Source organism: Poecilia formosa, unplaced genomic scaffold (assembly GCF_000485575.1).
Source record: "Poecilia formosa unplaced genomic scaffold, Poecilia_formosa-5.1.2 Scaffold239, whole genome shotgun sequence".
NCBI lineage: Eukaryota > Metazoa > Chordata > Actinopteri > Cyprinodontiformes > Poeciliidae > Poecilia > Poecilia formosa.
The window spans coordinates 54,497-74,644 of NW_006800178.1; the positions used below are offsets into that span (position 1 = coordinate 54,497).

Consider the following 20,148-nt stretch of genomic DNA (forward strand, 5'->3'; position numbering starts at 1 on the left):
GGAGGAAACGAGAAGATTCAGTAGAGTGTGTGTGTTGTTTCTACTACCCTTTGTAGAAAGAACACAGGTCATCCTGATAAAGGAAAAGGCAATAATAACTCAAAGTAGTTTACAATAAATTGTGTTTCATTAATAAAAGGCTCCAGGAACCACTGATGTCTGTGATCTATTTAGATCAAGCCCCAGGCTGCAACAGCTCATCTACATTATTTAAAAGACAGTTTGTGTTTGAGCTCATGATTTAAATGGGAACTAAAGAGGGAATTGATTACAATTGAAAAAGCTTCGAGAAAAATTAAATGCATGGAGACGAATAATGACAACCTCCTCTGTGCTCCATATTATTAGCAGCTTTGTCTAGAGTCGGTGTCGTGTCCTTCCCCTAAGCTCTGCGCTGACAGATCATTAAAAATGTCGATGGTGTTAATGAGGTCAGATTCTGCTCTGTGCTGCAGTTATTGACTTCCAACAAATTTCCCACTGCCAAACCGCTTTCCGCCTCGGTCGACTCTTTCTGAACTGGCCGTCACTCCTCCTCCTCCTCCTCCTCATCAGCACATCGCTGTCTAGATGGACGATTAAAGCCGCCCTCCTCTGGCGCAGGGTTTCAAATTCAGCCTCTCATTTCAATCGACTGAAGATAATTTTTGACTAAATCTGCCAGGGGTGGAAATAATTTTGGACTTAATTGAATGAATTAAGATCCTTCACATTTTATCACATTACAACCATAAACCCATATGCATTTTACTAAATATTAAATATTTAAATATGAAGTGTGAGGAAAAGGAAGCTCATATCTCTAACATGTGAACCGGAAGACAAGTGTTTGAACTGAGCCGTTTATTGTTACATCAACATGGAGTGTGGACATGTCTTCAAGGACCCTGCAGGAAGAACATTTCCGTTCCAGGAGACAAACTCTTAGTAAAAACACACAGCCATCCATTTGGCACTCAAGTAATATTTACAAGCCCCCTCCCACACAACAGCTGTGTTTCCATTGAACGTATAATTGTGCAAATCGGAATTATGAAAATACATTTGCTTAATGGAGATATGGGAATTTTGAAAAAACTTTTTAGTTAAAAATGTTTAGCTATGGTGAGGTTGTTTTTTGGCCATATAGATGTGAAACTGCAATGGGAACACTTTTCTCATTTGGCACGAGTAACATAATCAACAGCGGGACGTTACTACTGGCAGAAACGTCAAAGAAGACGACAGGATGTGGCAGGGAGAGGATGGTGCTGGGTGTTTTCTAATGAATTTTCACACTTGATTTTAAATGCGTTTCAGCATTAGCATATTATGGAAATGGTTTTGTGCATGTTTGTAATGGAAACACAGCTAACGACACCCAGCTAGTTGTACAAGTTCAGCAACATCACCACAACCTTTATCATGCAAAAGGCTGGTGATATGTCATTTCTTTACTGGAAATACATTTACTAAAAGGAGGAAGCGTGGTATTCATATAACAGATGACAGCATAGCAATAGACAACATAATGGTTCAAACATTGAGTCACCTCTGCATTCAAGACTGCAAACAAAGCTCGTCTTTATCCCCCCATTCCCCCCAAAATCATAAACATCTGGATCTATTCAACCAATTAAGTACATATTAATCTTCTTCTATCCAAAAAGTACAAATCAACAACTGTCAACAGGTTTAAACAGCAAATCAGTGACAACCTCTAGCTGCACTTCCATTAACCAGAAAATTTCACAAATTGAAATTACAAAAGTAAATTCAAGGAAATTTCAGAAAAAAACTCACGTTTTTAGAGTCGAATCAGGTGGGTTTTTTTGGGCTGTGGTCACGTGATCAACAATCTCATGCAACTTCTGGCGAAAACGACAAACAGGAAGTGGTGAGAGGATGATGGTTTGTTTTTTTTGTTTTTTTTCTTGGACAATGTGCAGATGGCTCCTCCAGAGCTCTCACAGAATCGCAGTTCATAAAATGTTGTATCATTCTATTGTGTTGAATCCATAACTTTTCCAACTGTGTCCCGTACCAAACCTAATGGTGCTGGTATTACTATCAAACATGTTTCAACAGCAATACCTCCACTCACTGGTTTCCTGTAAAATGACAAGTCAACTTATATTGGAACCATTTACACCTTGTTGCATTCAGTTTAGTCATTTCAGTTGCTTAGATACTAAATCATTAACATGGGCTGGTGCTGGTCTACATGGTGATCCAATTACAACCAAATCAAAGCATTCCTTTTGGATTAACTAGGCATCTAATTTGTTTTCTTGGCCGTGTTTCTCACTGTGAGTCATTTGGCTACTGTTGCAATAGAGGATTCCCTCGGCAAAGTAAAGGCTTTATCCTGTCAGTATGTGCAAGTTCTGACTCGCACACAATCTGTAAGCAAAAGGACGATCAATTGGAGACAAGAGAAGCGCATTCAAGACTCGAAGCAAACCATTTTCTAGGCACTCTGTCCACTGTAATTTGCTAATATCATTCTGCAAAGGGTCTTGATTGCAATTTGTGTCAATAATTCACGAGAGAATCCAAACCTTCCCTAGCTTCCAAGTAGACGGGTAACAACAGGACTGAAAGAAGAGCGGCTTCATCAACTGGGAATGACTCAACTTTTAAAAATAATAGAGCTTTCGGTAACCACAAAAAGGTTGCTCTGACCTAAAGTTGCACCAAGTGTTCATCTGGTGACCAGAATCGTCAGGCTAACCCGACGACAGAATTTCAAAAATCCCATATTTTCCCCGCCATCTGTAAAGACACTAGAAGCAAAGACTTCCAGGTCGCCATAAGGAGAACACTCTCTGCTTGTTCTTAAAGGCTCTGTGTGGTTGGGCCAATAGGTCTCGTTATCGCCGTTGTGTGACAATAATAGCTTCATTTTGTTCTCAGTCTCGTGTCGTCCACCCCTCCTTGTCACAACCCCCTGGCAAACTTCCACCGCACTCTGCAGGAGCTCTTCCAGAAGCTGCTTTTTCAGCCAGAGAGCAGGATGGATCGTTTTGAGGAGCAATTGTCCGAGGCTTTGAGGAAGTACGTTAACCATGGGTGAATGTCCCATCTTTCTTTTCTTCCCATTAACATGCGACATAAATATACTGCAGCTCATCAGTCATTATTTTTTCAGAACTTGTGAACTTGTAATGGTCAATCCTCTCTGACATGATCGCTGTGTTCACCATCCTACAGTGGGAAGGGCTTCACTTGGCTCGGAGCGGCTTGTGGACTTTGAAGGGTGTGCTCGAAAAAGAACGCTTTGAAACTACGTGACCGCGAGTCGACAGGTCGACTTCAGATTGACCATACAGGGTCCTTTACTGAACGAAGAAAGCTCAAACTAAAGTCAGAAGAGGCATCGAGACGTTTTATAGGCTGTATTGAAACAGAACAAGACGTCGGTAAGTAACGGGAAGGCTGAGTGGAGCACAGCAACGGTGCTCTGGTTTCACTTTTCACTCCAACTAGTGAATGGCTAGCACCATCCAGGTGTTTGCAGTTCTTAAAGGGAACCCAGAATCAGTCAAACTGATGTCGGCAGGTCAAGCTTTATAAAAACCGGGACCTAAATTCTGATCGGAGCTTCTCTTTGAACTCGAGGTGTGGCAGTTTGGTTCCCATTGACAACATGGAGTGACACGAGTGCAGTCAGGTCATGTCCAGGCGTTAGTTTGTTAATGCCCTGCTATTCAGATTAACAGAGGAGAGTGCAACTGCATCATGTCATCAACCCAAACACATCTTTACAGAATTAGACACTTTAACACCATATGTGCAAAATAAAGGTAAGACATCTGTTGCTTAGTAAATATTAGTAGTATCAAATGATCATTACAACCTTCTGTAGAAATAAAAGCCAGTAATATGCTGCAAATCAGAGTCCTGCTGAGTGAAGAGCTCATTTCTCAAATATGTCTTTAGTATTTCTGAAAATATGGAAATATAAGCCAATATCCTGTTCAGTAAATGCTGCTCTACGTGGTTAGGAGTTTATCTTGTGTAAGCTGCACATCCACAGTTTGAGTCTGCTCCACGCTCTGAGTTTAATTGTCCTTTTGAATCTCCTCAGGAACAGAAATACGACAGACTCAAAGTCTTCTGGGTTCGTTTGAATCGTTTGTCAGCAGCGTGGACGGGTGGAGAGCAGAGGGAAGAAGGGAGGGTGTGTTCAGTCTGCTGTCCTCCATCATTCAGGGGTCTGTGTGTTGGACCGGTCCTGCCGTGCCCCGTGCAGAGGGATCAGTGGACCCCGCCGTTAAAAGACTTCTCGAACGTTTCCATTTCTGCAAAGTGAGTGGTGATGGGGTCCTTGTACAGAGGGTTGGACGCCTGAAAAAAAAAAAAACATTTAAAAAAGTAACGACTAGTACAATACACCAAGTACAAAGAAAGATCAATAAATACGATTCTTGCATAGAAATAAAAGTAAATAAAATCATCATTATGATGTGACAGGATAATATGAGACAATCTGTGAAGAAATCCAAACTCCTCGGCCTTCTCCCAGTGCTAACTGCAGAAATACACCAATCAGAAACAACCAATCAGAGCCAGTGGGAGGGTTTTAGTGCTGTCAATTATCTTTGTATACATGCTACTCACACCCTCCTCCTTTCTCTCTGCTACATTAAAGCTGGTTCACTACAATATAGCCTGCCATGAATGCTAAGGCTAGTTAGCATGGCTACTAATGACAGAGGATAAACAGTTTTCTTACACTGATTGTCTCATAAACTGTCACAACATGGTGACAGTTTTATCAGATCTGTAAAAGTTACATACTGCAGCTTTAAACAAGCTGCACTGAGTTCAGGATGTCAACTCTACTGTAACTGGGACATGAACATCCACATGGTAGGCACTGTTTGGCTACCATGTGGAGCTAGCTAAAGCTAACTCTGGTACAAAAGACCAGAGACGTCTTCCTTACCATGAGGTACCGGGCGCGGACCCGAGCGCTCTGGAAGCGAGCAAACTCTCTCCGGTCGTGTATGGTGATGACCAGCTTCCAGGTGGCCAGCAGAACCACTCCCACCAGTAAGATGGTGCCCACCACAGCCAGTAGGACCGTTAAGGCAGACGGACCACCTCCACACTCTGTGCCAGGAGTCGTCCAGTCAAACAGGTTACAAAGAAAGACAAGATGTCAGGTTTAGATTCATGATGGGCTGAAAAATCTGAATACATCACCATGGAAACAGATTTAACTGCTGGCACAGCTTTTTTTTTTTGTTGTTTTTTTTTTTAGAAGAAACTCTGAGTTTCAACCTGACCTGAAGCAGCATCAGTTCTCCACTCCTAAACTCAGGTTAAAATCCAAGATGAACTATTTTAAGATGTCTTCTTTGATTGGATTTCCTCATTTAAAGATAATTTAAAAATTGTTGCTTTCATCAAATGACTTCATTTTTAAGTTATTTGTAAAATAACTGCTGGCACCGTATCCTGGTTCTGAGTAAATGTGTTACAATGTGCTGAACTGCAGCCCAGGTTCAGATGATCGTTCAGATCTCCGTTTCGGTTTCAGTGTGAACTCAGGATCACCAGATGAACTGTTGCATCTCTGTTCTGTGTAACATTCAACCACAGCCGTCCATATCATCCCTGCAGACGTCCAGATGGAACACTTCCAGAAATTATGTTTTATAAACATATAATGCATTATTTACGTAAGTTACATATAAATTCAGCTAAAACAAAGATTAGTTTTCATTCGGCTTCCTTTAGGCCTGTCCAGTCTAAAGGAAATGCTGCCTTTATTGACACAGTCTTGGGTAAAAAGGGCTGTTAAAACCAGATGTTTACACCAAAAAAAAAAAAAAAAAGTTTGTTCTTACCGTCTGAAATTAAATCAGACCAAATTTCTTTTTTTGTTTTAGGTCAGTTAGATTTACCTAAATTATTTCTATTTGCTGACCTGAAACAAGAGAAGTTTGGTCTGATTTAACAGCCATCAGTGAGAAAACAAAATGTTTCGTAAATAAACGAAACATTTTATTTGATGTATGTAAATATCTGGTTTCAACTGTAGGACTGGAAAGAAAAAAGTCTCAATTATTCATTTTTTTTTCCCGTAAGTGGCCCTAATCCTAATACCCTAAACTTTTCATCCCTTAAGAAATAAAATCCTGATTTGAAAACTGCTTTCCATATTCACCCAGGTCATTTCAGTCTCATCCTAAGTGTTGATCTGAAACACTTAAGAGGAACAGAAAACCCAAAACAGAACTCATTCAGTTTTAGTTGACCGAAGTGTAAACCGACCCGGCTCCTGGAGCGCGGTGAGGATGGAGCGTCCGCTGGCGTGCTCCAGGTACGTGAACTTCATCACACAGTCGTTCTCCGTCTTATACACACACAGCACCGCTGCAGGGTCCTCGTTTTCTGCACAGCAATGGAAGATAGGAACAGGAGTTTCACTCGTCAAAGAGAGGAAATTAAGTCAATTGAAAACATCAAGGTCAAAGTAAAAAGAGCCGGGAAAAAAAAGAGGCTCATTCATGGGAAATGTTAGTAGAAGCAGGTTTCTGGTTTGTTTTGCTGCTTTGCGGACATGAGACATGAAAATCTGTCAGTCCACGATTCAGTTCCAATTTTTAGGGCAACGATGTAATTCAGAAACAAATTTAAATTCAGAAAGCAGTTGTTCTGTTTAAACTGTCTGGAGAGTCTGATTAAATGATGTGACCGACAAGAGGAACGAACAGTGTAATCAAACGCAACATTTACTTCATTCCATCCAAATCCCATCAGTTTATATTTAAACAAAAATAGTGGATACAATTCTTTAACTTCTATAAGCAGTATTTAGGTTTCATAGCTGCACCCACAGCTTTTTCTTCAATGACAAAAAAAAGATTAAAAATATACAAACAGCAGGTGAGACGGCCCTCTCTGGTGGATGTGAAAAGCAATACGAAGTGCACTCACAAATAGTAGAGACATAGACATACAAATTAAACGCATTAAATAGATTTTTGAATCCATTCAGAGTTCCCAGGACTAGGAATTATGATTTTCTTTAAACCTTTAGTGTTGAATAAAGGAGAAGGAGGATTCTTGAATGCTGCCTGGTGGTGTGTGAGGTCACAGCTTTGCCAAACAAAGTCCTCATTCCCTGTTGGCGGCGCTTACTTTGTGGATGCCCTTGTTTTCAGTCAGTCTATCCCCCAAACCTCACGAGGGAGGGTGAGGCCATTCCTCCTCCCTCCTTTCCTCCGGCCCTCCTCTTCTATCTCATGCACAAAGTATCCGGAGCGTACATGTGGAGTCCATTAGGGCCGCTCAGATGGCTGGAGTAGCGGGGAATGCAAAGAGACACGTCAGACTTGGAAGCGGGGCCATGCTGGGTCGCAGTGGAATGTTTCTGAACGGCACGCAGCCGAGCCCCTCCAGCTCACAAACCAACGTGGGATCATTGACACGTTCCCCTACACATCCAACCGCCGCTGGGAAGAATGGAAGGACAAGGCAGCTCCAGGGACATCAGACAACTCCACTCTGCTCTGGCCGGGTTCAGGCTCCGCCCACTGGCTTCCTGAGAATACAGAACGGAGGGGCGGAGCCTGGCCGCAGGTGTGTTTGCACAGTGGGTGGATACAGGTGACTGATGAGGTCTGTGGAGGATCTGAGTGTGAATGAGTGAAACCTTTTAACCTGATGAGAGGGGCTGCACTGGGACGCCTGACACTCTTGTTCATAATGTAATAGATAGGCCAGGCTTTGAACAGCTAAGAGTGTTCAATCCATATTCATGGCCCGCTGACGACCTTGGACAGGCCCGTCTGAGTTTGTAGTAGAAGAGTAAATCTCATTACTTATTGTGTAGGTGCTACTTTGTGTAGCACCTACACAATACAACTACTGCTTTACCAACGTTACCAGTGCACATAACCCCTGTAGCAAAGGGGCATTCAAATACATTAGCTTTTAGTATCTGAATATGTCAGCTAACATTAAAGGGGCAGTATTAATATTTTGCAGGCACATGGTGTCATTTTATAGCACAATAAAGTAACTATGTTACCTTCAGTTGTTATAAAAATGTTGTATATGTTAAATATAACTTAAAGCAAATTGAACTTGAAATTGGGCCTCCGTGTCTTTAAGAAGCTCCTGCTCTTTCTGAAGCTCCGCCTTTATAAAGTCATCACAACATGGCTCCTCTAGTCCTTTAACAACGTTTTTACCAGCGTTGCTCTGAGAAGTAGCTCCTATAATGAGCTCAGCAGAGGGAGGAGGGGTTTTGTGTGAGGTGGATGCTCTAAAGCTGCATCTCCAAGGTGGAGATTGGTTCATTCAGGCATTTTGTACAGCTGACTGGTTGCCATGGAGATTGAAGGATTTCTTAATCAAGGCAACAATTTTGATGAGGGAACAACATTATAACATGATGTAAAATTCAAAAAAGCAGATTTTACATAATACTGTCCCTTTAAGAAAAGACAAACTGCTGTGGAGTTTTTACCTAAATATAGACTTTTAAATAATTTTTTACTAAAACTGACGGAAAAGCTGTGTGCTTCCTGTGTGGAGAACTTACAGCGGCGTTTAAGGATAACAATTTACAAAGAGTAAACGTGCAACAATTTGACTGATTCAGAGCCGACACACGTGTACCAGGACTTGCTAGCTAAACTGAGAAAGCAACAAGGATGTTTTACAAAGCTCCACTTTTCCCCAGTTAGGAACAGATTTGTAACATCCCACAAAACTGCAAGATATGGTAAGTTACTCTCTGATGGGGAGTTTATGAAAGGCTGCTTGGTAGAGTCTGCATTGCTAATTTGGATTGGCTTCTTTGGGTCTGGATGAGAGTAGTGATGTCTTTGAATCAGGGCTGAAACGATTCCTCCAATGATTCGAGTATCTCGATTATTAAAAGTCCTCGAGGAAAATTTATCTGACTCGAAGCTTCGTTAATTTATGTTTTATTATGTAGCGCAGTGTGTTCCGCATTTGTGGTGGGCAGCGCTCTTACTTCCGCCTACGAGTTGTTTTGAAGTGCTGGCAGCTTGGTGTTGAATTGTGTGGCGTTCTGTCAGGGTCTGGGCGACAAATAAGGATTGTTGAACTTTGTAGTGCGATAGTTGGACTATGACAGTTTTTCTGTCGTCGTCACGGTTTTGGAGCAAAAGATGGGAATGGCAGAGAGAGAGAGTGGAGAGAGAGAGAAAGATCCGATTCCTCGGGTAATCGTAAAAATATTTTATAGAGTACTTGATTACTAAAATATTCTTTTACAACAGCCCTACTTTGAATGCAGACTGATGTAACTGAGATCTAACTATTTAGAAAATAACAGGCTTTGTGAGATTCATTAGATGACTATGGCTTTACCAGTAAGCCCATGATCCCAGGATACCTGAACATTCTGATCATCAAAGCTGAAAATACTGGATAATGCTAATAAGTGGATACAGGAACATAAAGGGGAGATCTCACATCAGATAAAAGCTGGAGATATTTAAGGCCTGGGAAAGGCTGACGTCTGCAGAAAACATTTCATTTTAGCCTGAGCCACATCAACTAAAGAGAGACTCATGTGGAATTATAATAACAGGAAAATATTATTTGGTTATGTGTGGTAACTCTTCATCAGGCCTGCCAAAAATAAAACAACCATGACTGAAGACTTACTTCACTCTTCTGAGATCTCTGTCACAAGTAGGGCAATGAAATATTTTATCCTGAATATATCATTTCATGCTCAAGTATAACAAACCAACTAAACAGTAACAGACCAATCAGCTGAGAGACTTCTTGTTGATCAGCTCTGAAAGGTGATTGGAGAGTTACTGAAAATCTTAAAAGTTTTATAGCATAAACTTTGGTGTAAAAATGAAGAAGCAGCTTCTAAACTAATGTGTTGGACTTAAGGTGTAAAAATACAACCAGTTCATGAGACGTTTGGGTGCATGAGAGTCAGACCAGGTGAGTTTTTAACAATTTTTTTTTCCAAATTACAAATAAAAATGGTAAAAGTTTAATAAATTCCAAACCACATTATACAGAATCTCTAACCAGATTTAGTAGTTAATATTTTCTGCAGTGTCCATGCAAGATTAATCAGTTTAATATGTTTGTATGTTTCACCAGATTCCTCAAGCTAAAAGTTAAATAGCCAATTTAGCGACATTAGTGGCTAACAGCTAGCTGACCATGTTGTTCTCACGGTGCTTAAAAATCACATTTCTTCTGTCTCTGTGTCACAATATGTTTTCTATAACAAGTAATCAAAACTGCTGCAAATAAACACTTTCTAAACACTTCTGAATGCTGCTTTGGTGTTTATGTAACTGCGTTTTGCTAGCCAGCCTGTCGACTGTGAAACAGCAGGACAAGTCCAGAGCTCCTTGCTTTCTTATTTCATTAGCCATGGAGTGCAAGTTGTAAAGCGCTCTCCCCTTCTAATCCGGGGTTTATAACAGCAGCTTAGGCTGATGGAGCTTTGTGAGACGAGACATACAGCAGCCTTTTAATATCACAAGATCTTGTTACGCCCTTAAAAACGACATTTTAGCCTTTATTGTCAATGTTTCCTGTCTTTAAATGAACAAAACAAAAGTGTGGATGAATAACTTTAAAATCAGAGTAGGCCAGAGTCTGAAGCCAGTGTGAGAGTGGTGGGTGAAATCCTAACCGTTCACCTCAACATTTTACTCACACGGGTTCATCAGTCAGCTCTCTAGTTGGACAGAACCGTCATGACCAAAACCGTCTCACTTTAACAAAGAGGAACTGCAGAGAATTCCTGAAGGCTTCTCTGCAAACAAACCCAGATGACCGGGTCACTGGGTTTGTTTGGATCTTCTTTCTCTAAGGTTTGCTTCGGGTTAGTGACCCTTCCTCTTGATTACACACCACAGATCACTTTATCCTCCTAAAGCAGCACTGGCAAAGGTTTGTTCTTACCTCTGAGCAACACTCACACTATATCTGTGGCATGTTTAAAGGTGATTTCCAACTATTATAGAGTTGTATGGACTGAACACTTCCGAAGACAGAGAATAATTACTGAGTCAGAGGAATATTTCAAAGTTAGGAGAGAAAAAAGTGATAAACTTTTGTTTTTTAAACTTGGATCTCCACCAAATTCACAGATCTCTACTCCAATTCCAGAAAGCCAGCAGGACTTGTGGATGTTTTCCTCAGAATCCCAAGATGACCAGGAATCCAAGTTTTCCCTTTTCAAGTTAAGAGAACAAACCGGACGGTTGATTTTCGCTAACGCACGCCACCAGTTCTAGCTTCATGCTAACATGGCCAAACTTTCCTGAAACATCTTGAAGACTGAGCAGAAGAAGACAAGTTTTCTGGTGAAACCAAAATACAACATTATGAACTTAACTCCAAGCTTCATGGCTGGACAGGAAACAGGAAATAGTCACCTGGTGAACAACATCCCTCATTGTAAAGCATGGTGGTGGCTCATCATGCTGTGAGGATGCATCTTTGTAGCAGAAAGTGCACAACCAGTCTGCACAGTAGGTAAAATGTCTGAAACCAGATGTATAAAGTTTCTTTAGGAATGCTGTGACCCTCAGATTAAGCCAATGAGATGAAGCTTCAGAGAATATCCCTGAGTGGCCTAGCCAAAACCTGGACTTAAATAGAACAGATCATCTCTGGGAAGAGCTAAAATGGCTTCTGGTGCTGTTCGTGTGACTGAACTTGGAGAAGAGAAAAGGCCTAATCAAAGGCCGTGACAGGCTTCTAGAAGCATCATGAAGACGTGTTGAGGCTGTGAAAGCCATCAACATGTGGAGCTCCTCACATGAGGAAAGAGCATCTTAAAAGGAAGCAGGCTTGTAGCCATGGTTACAGCCAGCCATGATAATTTCCTGCTGGTTTTGCCTCTCGTTCTGCTCTCTTGTTTTATTGTTTTACTGTGTAGTTTTAGGATGAGGTAATGTATGACTTCTTACTCTGTTGCTACAGTCATACATCTGTGTGGTTAAAAGTCCATCTGGTGACACGTACTGCAAATTAGCTCAGGCTATAAATGTCACAGTGCTTAGTACTAAGCATACTAAACACTTGCCTCCATTCAAATACGCAACAGACTAACAATCACTGCCAAATGTGCTTCAACAAGGTACTTGGCAAAGGCTGTGAAAACCTTTCAAGATGTGAATCTTTTATTTTCCATTTTTAGAAACCAGCAAACACCGGGTGGTCACCGGGACGTTTGAGAATCGAGTTACTCTCGTCTTAGGCTTCTTCAGATTACAGTCAGTTCTGATTTTATTCATTGTGATCATATTATTATCGTATGAATCTAAGAGCTCACGGCACAGCTACATAGATGTTGAGGATAAAAATATCTCAATAAAAGACCAACGATGGCTAAACTTAGAGGCTGAACCACTAAAAGTCTGCTGGAAATTAGGAAGCAACCACAGACGGTAAATGGTGGAAGCAGCTGCACTGATGTCACCCACTGGCTGTAGATCCCAACAATCAGCATTTAGTTGTCACCATATTGGTTTTGGAGCAGCAAGGGCAAACCGTGACTGGGCAAAAATCTGCAAGACTGAGAGATGCGTAGATGAACTGGAGCATTGTTTGTTGGAGTCTGGGCGTTGTTCTGGCCTGTTGTGGTGAATACAGAGCTCAACAATCCCCTGGAACACTCCAGATCCCAGATACAGTTGGTCAGATTTAAGAGTGAGGAGCTCCATCATCCACCAGGAACTAGAAACTCCTCTGCACTGAAAGGAGTCGGCCAACATTAGGACACCTGATCAAGATGCATCCTGGGGGACTATAGTACCCTTAAGCTTACTCATAAGTGGAATAAGCTGCTACTCGGACAACAATATGCAGATTTCCTCTAAGTGCCGACCGTATTTATGCTTAAATTTGTAAGCAGAGCCAAACTAAATCAGTGGAGTTGTGGCAACAGGCACAGTTGTATGTTCTTTGCTTTAGAAGTGAGAGTGGATGGACGGCCAGCTGAGCTCATAATGGCGCCTGAGAATGAAAAACATGTTGCTATCGCTGAGCCTCACGTTAAGCAGTCAACTGCGAGTCTTTCAAGAGTTCAAAGTCACAGTAACGGGGCTTGATTTGCTTATCAGGGATTTCTACCTTATCTTAACCAGGACATTCTCACTCTTGTGTGAGAAAGGTGTGGTTTAACACACTTACAGACTGTTTGGAATTTCCTGGTCAGTTTCGTCTCGGTGACGGTCAGTGAGCCAAAGCAACCTGCCAGATGTTTATTTTAGCGATAGTGTTAGAAGTGGTCATGCTGTACATGGCTCTCTGTTCCAGTTTGGCTCCATGCTCTACTTCTTTTCTCCTTCTTCTCAACTGTATTCCTCTCCATGGCGACGCCTTTAGTACGTCAGATTGGTGATTGACCGCTGTGTTCAAAATCTACCAAACGTTCAACTTCAGAGTTTGTGTCGCACCAAATGTTGCTCTTCGATCAATGCTAGCAGTAGCGGCGGTGGTGACTGTTTTCTGGGAAACGTTTGCCATTTCTGGGGTGTGTCAAGGCCCTAGAAGGTGTGTGTGTGTTGTTATAGTCCTCTACATATAGAGGACTATAATAACCATTTTCCTTCACCAACAAAGGGAGGTCATTTGTGGAGCATGAAGACATTTTCCTGGTTCTCTCTTTTTTTCTTTTTTCTTTGGGTTCAAAGGTTTTGGTTAAGGTTATGAATATGCTAATAATGGTTAGTAATAGTTAGGGGAAACATCTGGGTTAGGCATAAATCCAGGTACTAAAATGAATGGAAGTCAATACATTGTGTGTATTTACCCACCGAGGCTCTCCACAGTTATGATTTTATCCTTGCACAAGCGCTGGCAGGTCTCGTTGTCAGCGAGTCTCCCCGAGTTGAAAAGCCGACACTCAATACACTCCCTGGAGCAAAGAAGGGGGGAGGTCAAAGTTCACAGATCAAAACTCATCACAGCAATGAGCCCAAATTTACTGCTAACCCAGAAAATATCTCACTAATGGATCATCTTGGCCCCACATAAAACTGCTGACTTATTATTTCATCACTAAACAAATATTAATGACCAAATGCATATGAAATTAACATTCAGATAAAACAAAAATGTTTATATTCTCTGAGTAAAAAGGAACATTTTTCTTGTCTCTGAAGTTAAATCAGTTATTTACCTCTTTGAATTTTTTTTTATTATAATTCTAATTCCTCTAAATTATGTTCATTTGCTAAACCTGCTCTGGGGTAAATGTGTGATGAGACAGGGCTTTTGTTCAAAGCTATTTCAACTTTCAGTAACGGGCAGTTTAGTGCAAAAACTGTAGAAAATCCTGCCTGCGCTGTCTGCAGGGTTAAATATGACCTTAATTAGTTCAGATGGACTCTTTGCAATCAATATTTCACTCCTGTTGCCTGTTGATCAAACTAGTCCCTGACGTCACAGCAGTATACTGAGAGTGTATTTTGTTTTTGTGTGTGTGTGTGTGTGTGTGTGTGCGCTCCACCTTTTGGTGCCGCAGGCGTCGGGGCAGGTGGGGCATTTCTCACAGGTCTCTCCAAACGCCCCCGGCTCGGTGCACTGACAGCGGCCGCACACGCAGCTCCCTCGCCCGCTGCACATCTTCCCGTCGTCCGAGAAGCAGAGCGACGTCTCTGTGGAGCAGTTACAGTTGTCGCCCACGAAGCCGGCGTGGCATTTGCACTCCCCGCAGTGACACTCTCCGTGACCTGGAACGACACGGAAGCAGCAGGACAGTCGGAGAGGGAAGCGTCAAAGAAGGCACGTCTGCCATGCTTTCCACAAACACTGGAGAACCTGTTCACCAAACACCTGAAAGTTGTGCAAAAAGAGCTTTGTAGTCAAGTTAGAAGTATTTGTTGGCTTAACTTATTTTCCGTTACCATGGAATAAAAAGCGTCTCATTGGCTTATATGACAAACACTGTCAGCTGATGACATTGATAACGATCAGGAGAAAGCTAAAACAGCTTTTGTTCCAGCTGAATAAAAGACATAATATAATATCTGCATCTAAACAAGGTTGCAGTCTTCATGTTTTTTTTCGCTTGCTTATTCGTTTTATTTCATTGGAGAGATTTTACTTCAACATGTCTCCCAGTGCTGAGGTCCAGCTGGAGGCCTGTGGTGGTTGGTTGTTGGATATGGGGGTGAAGGGCAACGCCCTGTTATTTTTCCATTAAACACCACCCACAGGTGGGCTTTTATTCGCCTGATGGGCTCTTTCAAACTTGTTCCAACGATAAAGGAGACTGAAGGATTTCTCAAACATGCATGGACGAATTGAGGCAACACTCCAGGATTAGAACATGATGTAAAGCTTAAAAATAAAAAAAAAGGGGCGGGGGGTACATTTTCCATAAAACTGACTCTTCAAGAAGTCATTCTCATTCTGGTGTAAACAGATTTCCATCAGTCTCTATTAGTAAACACACCTTTTTCCAAAGTAAAGTCCCAGAAGGTTCCACATCCTGAACTTAGAAATACACTGGACATGGAAGGATGACCCAACAGAGGAGTGCCGCCTATGGAGGACGTGGATCACTAGTGAATTAAATCACAGTTTAGGAGTGGCTGCTGCCTCTGCCCAAGAATCTTCCTAAAAGTCGAGAACATTTAGTCACCGTGCGCAGCTGCAGGGCAGCGAGGAGGAAAAACAAACGTCTCCTCAGAGAGGTCAGGGACTCCTTGGTGTCAGGAGGAAGTATTGTGTCTGATCATCAGCTGAGTGGTCAGCGTTAAGCAACACTTTGTCTGGAATCTCAGACATGCCGTAACTTTAGTTTTACACCAAAACTTTAAAGCGGTGCACATTTCAGGAGGAAAAACTGAGCGTGGGCCCATTATTGTGTTATTTTCTAGCTTGGCAGTCTGCTGCACCACTCCCAGTCTTTGCTCAGAGGCTGCCACGATGAGCAGCATGTGGCTGACTAACGGCACCAGTGCTGGGAATGTGTCCTTAAATGACTGTTTGGGCACTCAGAGGGTTGATGAGGTTTTACGCCTCTAAGTGCAAAGAGGATGAAAGGAGTGCAAATTCAGCTGCTTTCACATGGACAAGTCGAGGCTAGCTGCTAGCAGCCCTGCAGTCCATAAACACTGTGGTGCTTATTAGACGTGTGGGGGAGGTGATCGGCATCCAGCCGCTTTCACAGACCTCAGGCTCCGTGTCCAGCTCTTCTGTCAAGTGTTAATTAACACAGAGATGTTCTGCAATTCACCATTGTTCCGTTAGGTCGTTCAGTCACTGACCAGCATGGCTGCCACTTGGCAAGGAGGTAAATGCTTATTGCTCACTTTTCGGAAAACCAGAAGAATCTCCTGTAACAAAAGCCTTCTGCATTTCCAAAAATACATTTGATTAAAGAAAATAAGGCAATTTAAAAATAAAATAAAAAATCTAAATTTTTGATAGATTTTGTGTTTTTTCAAACACAACGTATTATTTGCATCCATGAATCACACCAGTTTGTATGGCAGCGTATCAGGCCCATTGCAGATGAAGAAAACTGAGCAAATTTCCGTCATAAAACTTTGTTTTTAGAAAAAGCAAGGATATTTCTGCACTTAAAAATCAAAAATCTGCTAGAATCTGTAAAACATACTTGTCAAACAAAATAGTACACTGCAAAAAACAAAATCTTACCAAGTATTTTCAGTCTAGTTTCTAGTACAAATAAATTAATGCATTTGAAATAAGAAAACTACTGAAAGTATTTTCTTATAACTGGAAAGTTATAAGTAGCTTTTCAGCAAGATATAGAAGCTTGTTGAAATATAGGAGCTGCAATAATTTCTTAATATTGATGAAAATGTACTTATTCCATTGGCAGTTTATTCCACATTAAAAGTGAAATAATCTGCCTAAGGAAACTGTTTTAAATCAATATTAAGAAATTATTTACTTAAACTCCTACATATTGATGAAAAGTTTCCAGTGTATCAATATATTTGACTAGAAGCTCGACCAAAATTACTTTGTAGGATTTTGTGTTTTTACAGTGTAAGGTTTGGGTGGGCTGACATCACCATCATCAATCATCATCAATAAAACAGTTCAGATTTTGCAAAAGTTTGATCTTTTTAATTAATTGAGGTCAATTTATTGCCCACCCCTGGGTTGGAGAGTTCAAAACCTTACAAAACTGCCTTTATACCCTCTGTGTGGTTTAAGGTCCTTCTGATGCGATGCTGTAAACTGCAGCTGACAGGAAGCAGCATTAGAAAGCTGCACACCTGCATGGGAGAAACTCTGCAGTGCTGTGGGGTTCCAGAACAGCTCCAACACCAAAGACAGCAGTAATCCTTACTTAGTGTGTCGCTGGCATCCCTCCTGCCGAGTTGTCAGGTAGCTGTGAACTGACTTACAGTCTGCATAGTAAGTCGCACTGCCAGCGTAAAAACTTACAGTTATGGGACCAGAATCCAGTTCATGTTTTCTTGCTGCAGCCTGGGAATGCATATTTGTTGCCAAGACGCAGCATGGGTTTCAAAAGCACATTTGCACAGGCTTATGCAAATATTTGGAGCTTATGTAAAAAGGGAAATGAGCTGTTAAGTCACTTTAGTTGCAGAAAAGGGGTTCTCCTAGATGTCAAACTTGTGCACAACTGAAGAAAACATGTGCACCAACGGGGTGAAGAGTGGATGTGCAAAAATGTCTTTATCTGGTCTACAAAGTTTTAGGTCATCATGCTGAACTGAGTAACCCTCATCAGGAATGCAGAGCGCCTGATGTGATGTGGCAGCTAGCACAGCGTCTGGATGTTGGGTCGTTTGGTTCCCACTGCAGATGAGAAGAGTTCACACGTCCTGCAGGGGAGCTCTAATCGCTGTGTGTGTGTGCAGAAAGAAAACTCAAGGCAGTAACCTCCAACTTCTCCAGTTCCACTCAGAATCTTGGCCCTCTGTCCTGCTCTTAGGAAAAGCTGCAGTGGATTTTTGAAATGCTTGTGGTGTTGTAGCGTTCGCCAGGGTGACTCAAAACGTTACGGAGAGAACAGGAAGAGGGAAGCGGTCCGTCTCCGGGGAGGCTTTCCTGTGGAACATTCTGCATGTTGGAGTAAAACTGTTGGAATAAGGTAGAAAATATGACCAGAGGTCCATCTGCCAAAAAATGTCACATTTCTGCACACCTCTGCCTCGTGTTGAAGTTCACTGAGGTTGCTCATTAATTCCCAGAGGAAACATTCCTCAAATCAATATTTCAATGTGAATGAGGAAAATTTCATCCACACAGGAAACTGTTTCTGTTGAGCAGGCATGTGACGGTAAAACCAGATCAGATTAAGATATTGGTTTATGATAAGCTTGATTTTTTCGCAAATTATCTGTCACGACATGGCGATACTTCATATGAAAAACATGTTTTTAATAAAAGTTACATAATGAAGCTCTATCCAGCAAGTAAATAGCAATATTTTTTTTTAGACATGTCATGTTTTTTTTACTCCATGAAAGTTTTATTTAACCAAGTAATTACTACCGACAGTGTTAAAAATGTGAGGAAAACCTCCAGCTAATTTAAACTGGTGCTTCACAACACAGAATACTTTAGAACTTGTAATACCGCCTGTATTAAATTTCACTAAAATCTCTGGTCCACTGACAAAACCCATTTTCATTTTGCTCATTAGCAAGTTAAAACTAGTTTGTCAAGTAGGCTTCAATACTGTGCATCGCAACAGCACTTCCTAAACACACAGAGAAAAGCCAAAATGAAATATTCTAAAACAAACATGAAGTTATACTGATACACCAGTAGGCAGGAGAAAAACAGAGCCTCGCTTGTCAAAATTTACTTCCTACTGTTCACTCTGAGTATTTTTAATGTTTCCTCATTTGGGCCCAATCTTATCTCCAGTCTATAGTTCAACAGGTGCAGGTTGGGAAATGTCCCAGCATGGATCGTACCACTGAAGTACCCAGGAGACTGATGAGTCCAAGCTTTACTGAAACTCCGTCTTCTGTTGGCTTCGCCGTTTCTCCTTCACTCTTCCTGGCTCTGATTGGTTGGTTTCAGATGATAATAGTGGCTCAGCAACGAGGTGGAGGAGATCGTTCTCGTCACAGATTGACTCATGTTGTGCTGTCACAACACAGTGAAGGTTTAAACAAATGCGTAAAAAACATTTGCCATAAAAAGTAACAAACTGCTGCTTTAAATCTCTGTGTGGCTGTTTGGTTAGAAAGCCGAGGGGATATGATCCTATGTTTGATGGAAGAGATGGTTTGAACTTCCTCTTTCCTCCTGATTGGTCCTGCTCTGCATCCTTCAAGCCTCCTTTTCAACTCCACTATGAGTTCAGGTGCAACTTCTCAGTTCAATGATCCCTCCAAATACTCACCATCTTGTTCATTTATTTAATTCACTGCACGTATTCTGGTCCTCCCGACAAACAAAAGCTGACGCTTTCTAAAATGTACTTGGACTTCCCACATCATGAGCAGCATTCAGGACATTAATAGGCTCATACAGGATGTGTGGTGTGTTTCTTTCTGTCTCACTTCATTTAAACAAAGCAAAAATGTCAAATGACAGAGAGCCATGCACATTAATTTCAGAGCAGACCAGCTAAACAAACGGACCCGGCTGCCCCTCCCTGACGCTGACAGGCAGCTCATACTGTGGCAGGAGGCCCTGAAATGACAGCCTGACAGAACAACAATATCTCCATAAAACACTAAATTACACAGCGAGCTGCGGGAGGAGATTACAGCTCAGACAAGGGCTTAGACCAGCCTCTAAATCTTCGTCTCACTTCGGGTCGAAATGGAAAAAACACGCAAAGAAAGTTCTGTTAAAGCTGCTCCCATCACGGCTCCCAGGCTGCAGTGTGGAATGACGACCATTTCCTCTTTAAAAGACAGCATTTTGAAATGCTGAAGGGTCAGAGAGAGAAACATTTGGCACAATCCTCTGGGGACTGGGAGAGATTCCTACACATTTGTGGCCAAGTCACACAGAAATGTTTCAGCTACGCACCAGAACGAGACGCTGGCATGACAGCGAGAGCAGGCGAGGAACTGCGCCAGCCTGGACAGATGACAGCCGGAGTGCAGCTGAAAAACAGACGCTTTTTCCATAAACCGCTCGCAGACGGGACTTAAGAAAAACACCCCGCCAAGTTGACATAATGTGGCTCCGATTTTGTCTCATTAA

At 41.8% G+C, this 20,148-nt stretch overlaps 1 protein-coding gene across 1 annotated transcript in view; it reads right to left on the bottom strand.

The window, feature by feature from the left end:
- Positions 1-831: 831 nt before the first annotated feature.
- The window catches only part of itgb5 (integrin, beta 5), a 53,570-nt gene continuing 34,253 nt past the window's right edge, over positions 832-20,148 (bottom strand). Inside the window, exons 12-16 of the mRNA XM_007569267.2 lie at positions 14,474-14,696; positions 13,779-13,879; positions 6,265-6,384; positions 4,931-5,097; positions 832-4,329 (exon numbers count right to left, since the gene is read on the bottom strand). Of these exons, the coding sequence (XP_007569329.1) occupies positions 4,240-4,329; positions 4,931-5,097; positions 6,265-6,384; positions 13,779-13,879; positions 14,474-14,696 (701 nt within the window). The 3' untranslated portion in view covers positions 832-4,239. The remainder of the gene's footprint in view (positions 4,330-4,930; positions 5,098-6,264; positions 6,385-13,778; positions 13,880-14,473; positions 14,697-20,148) is intronic.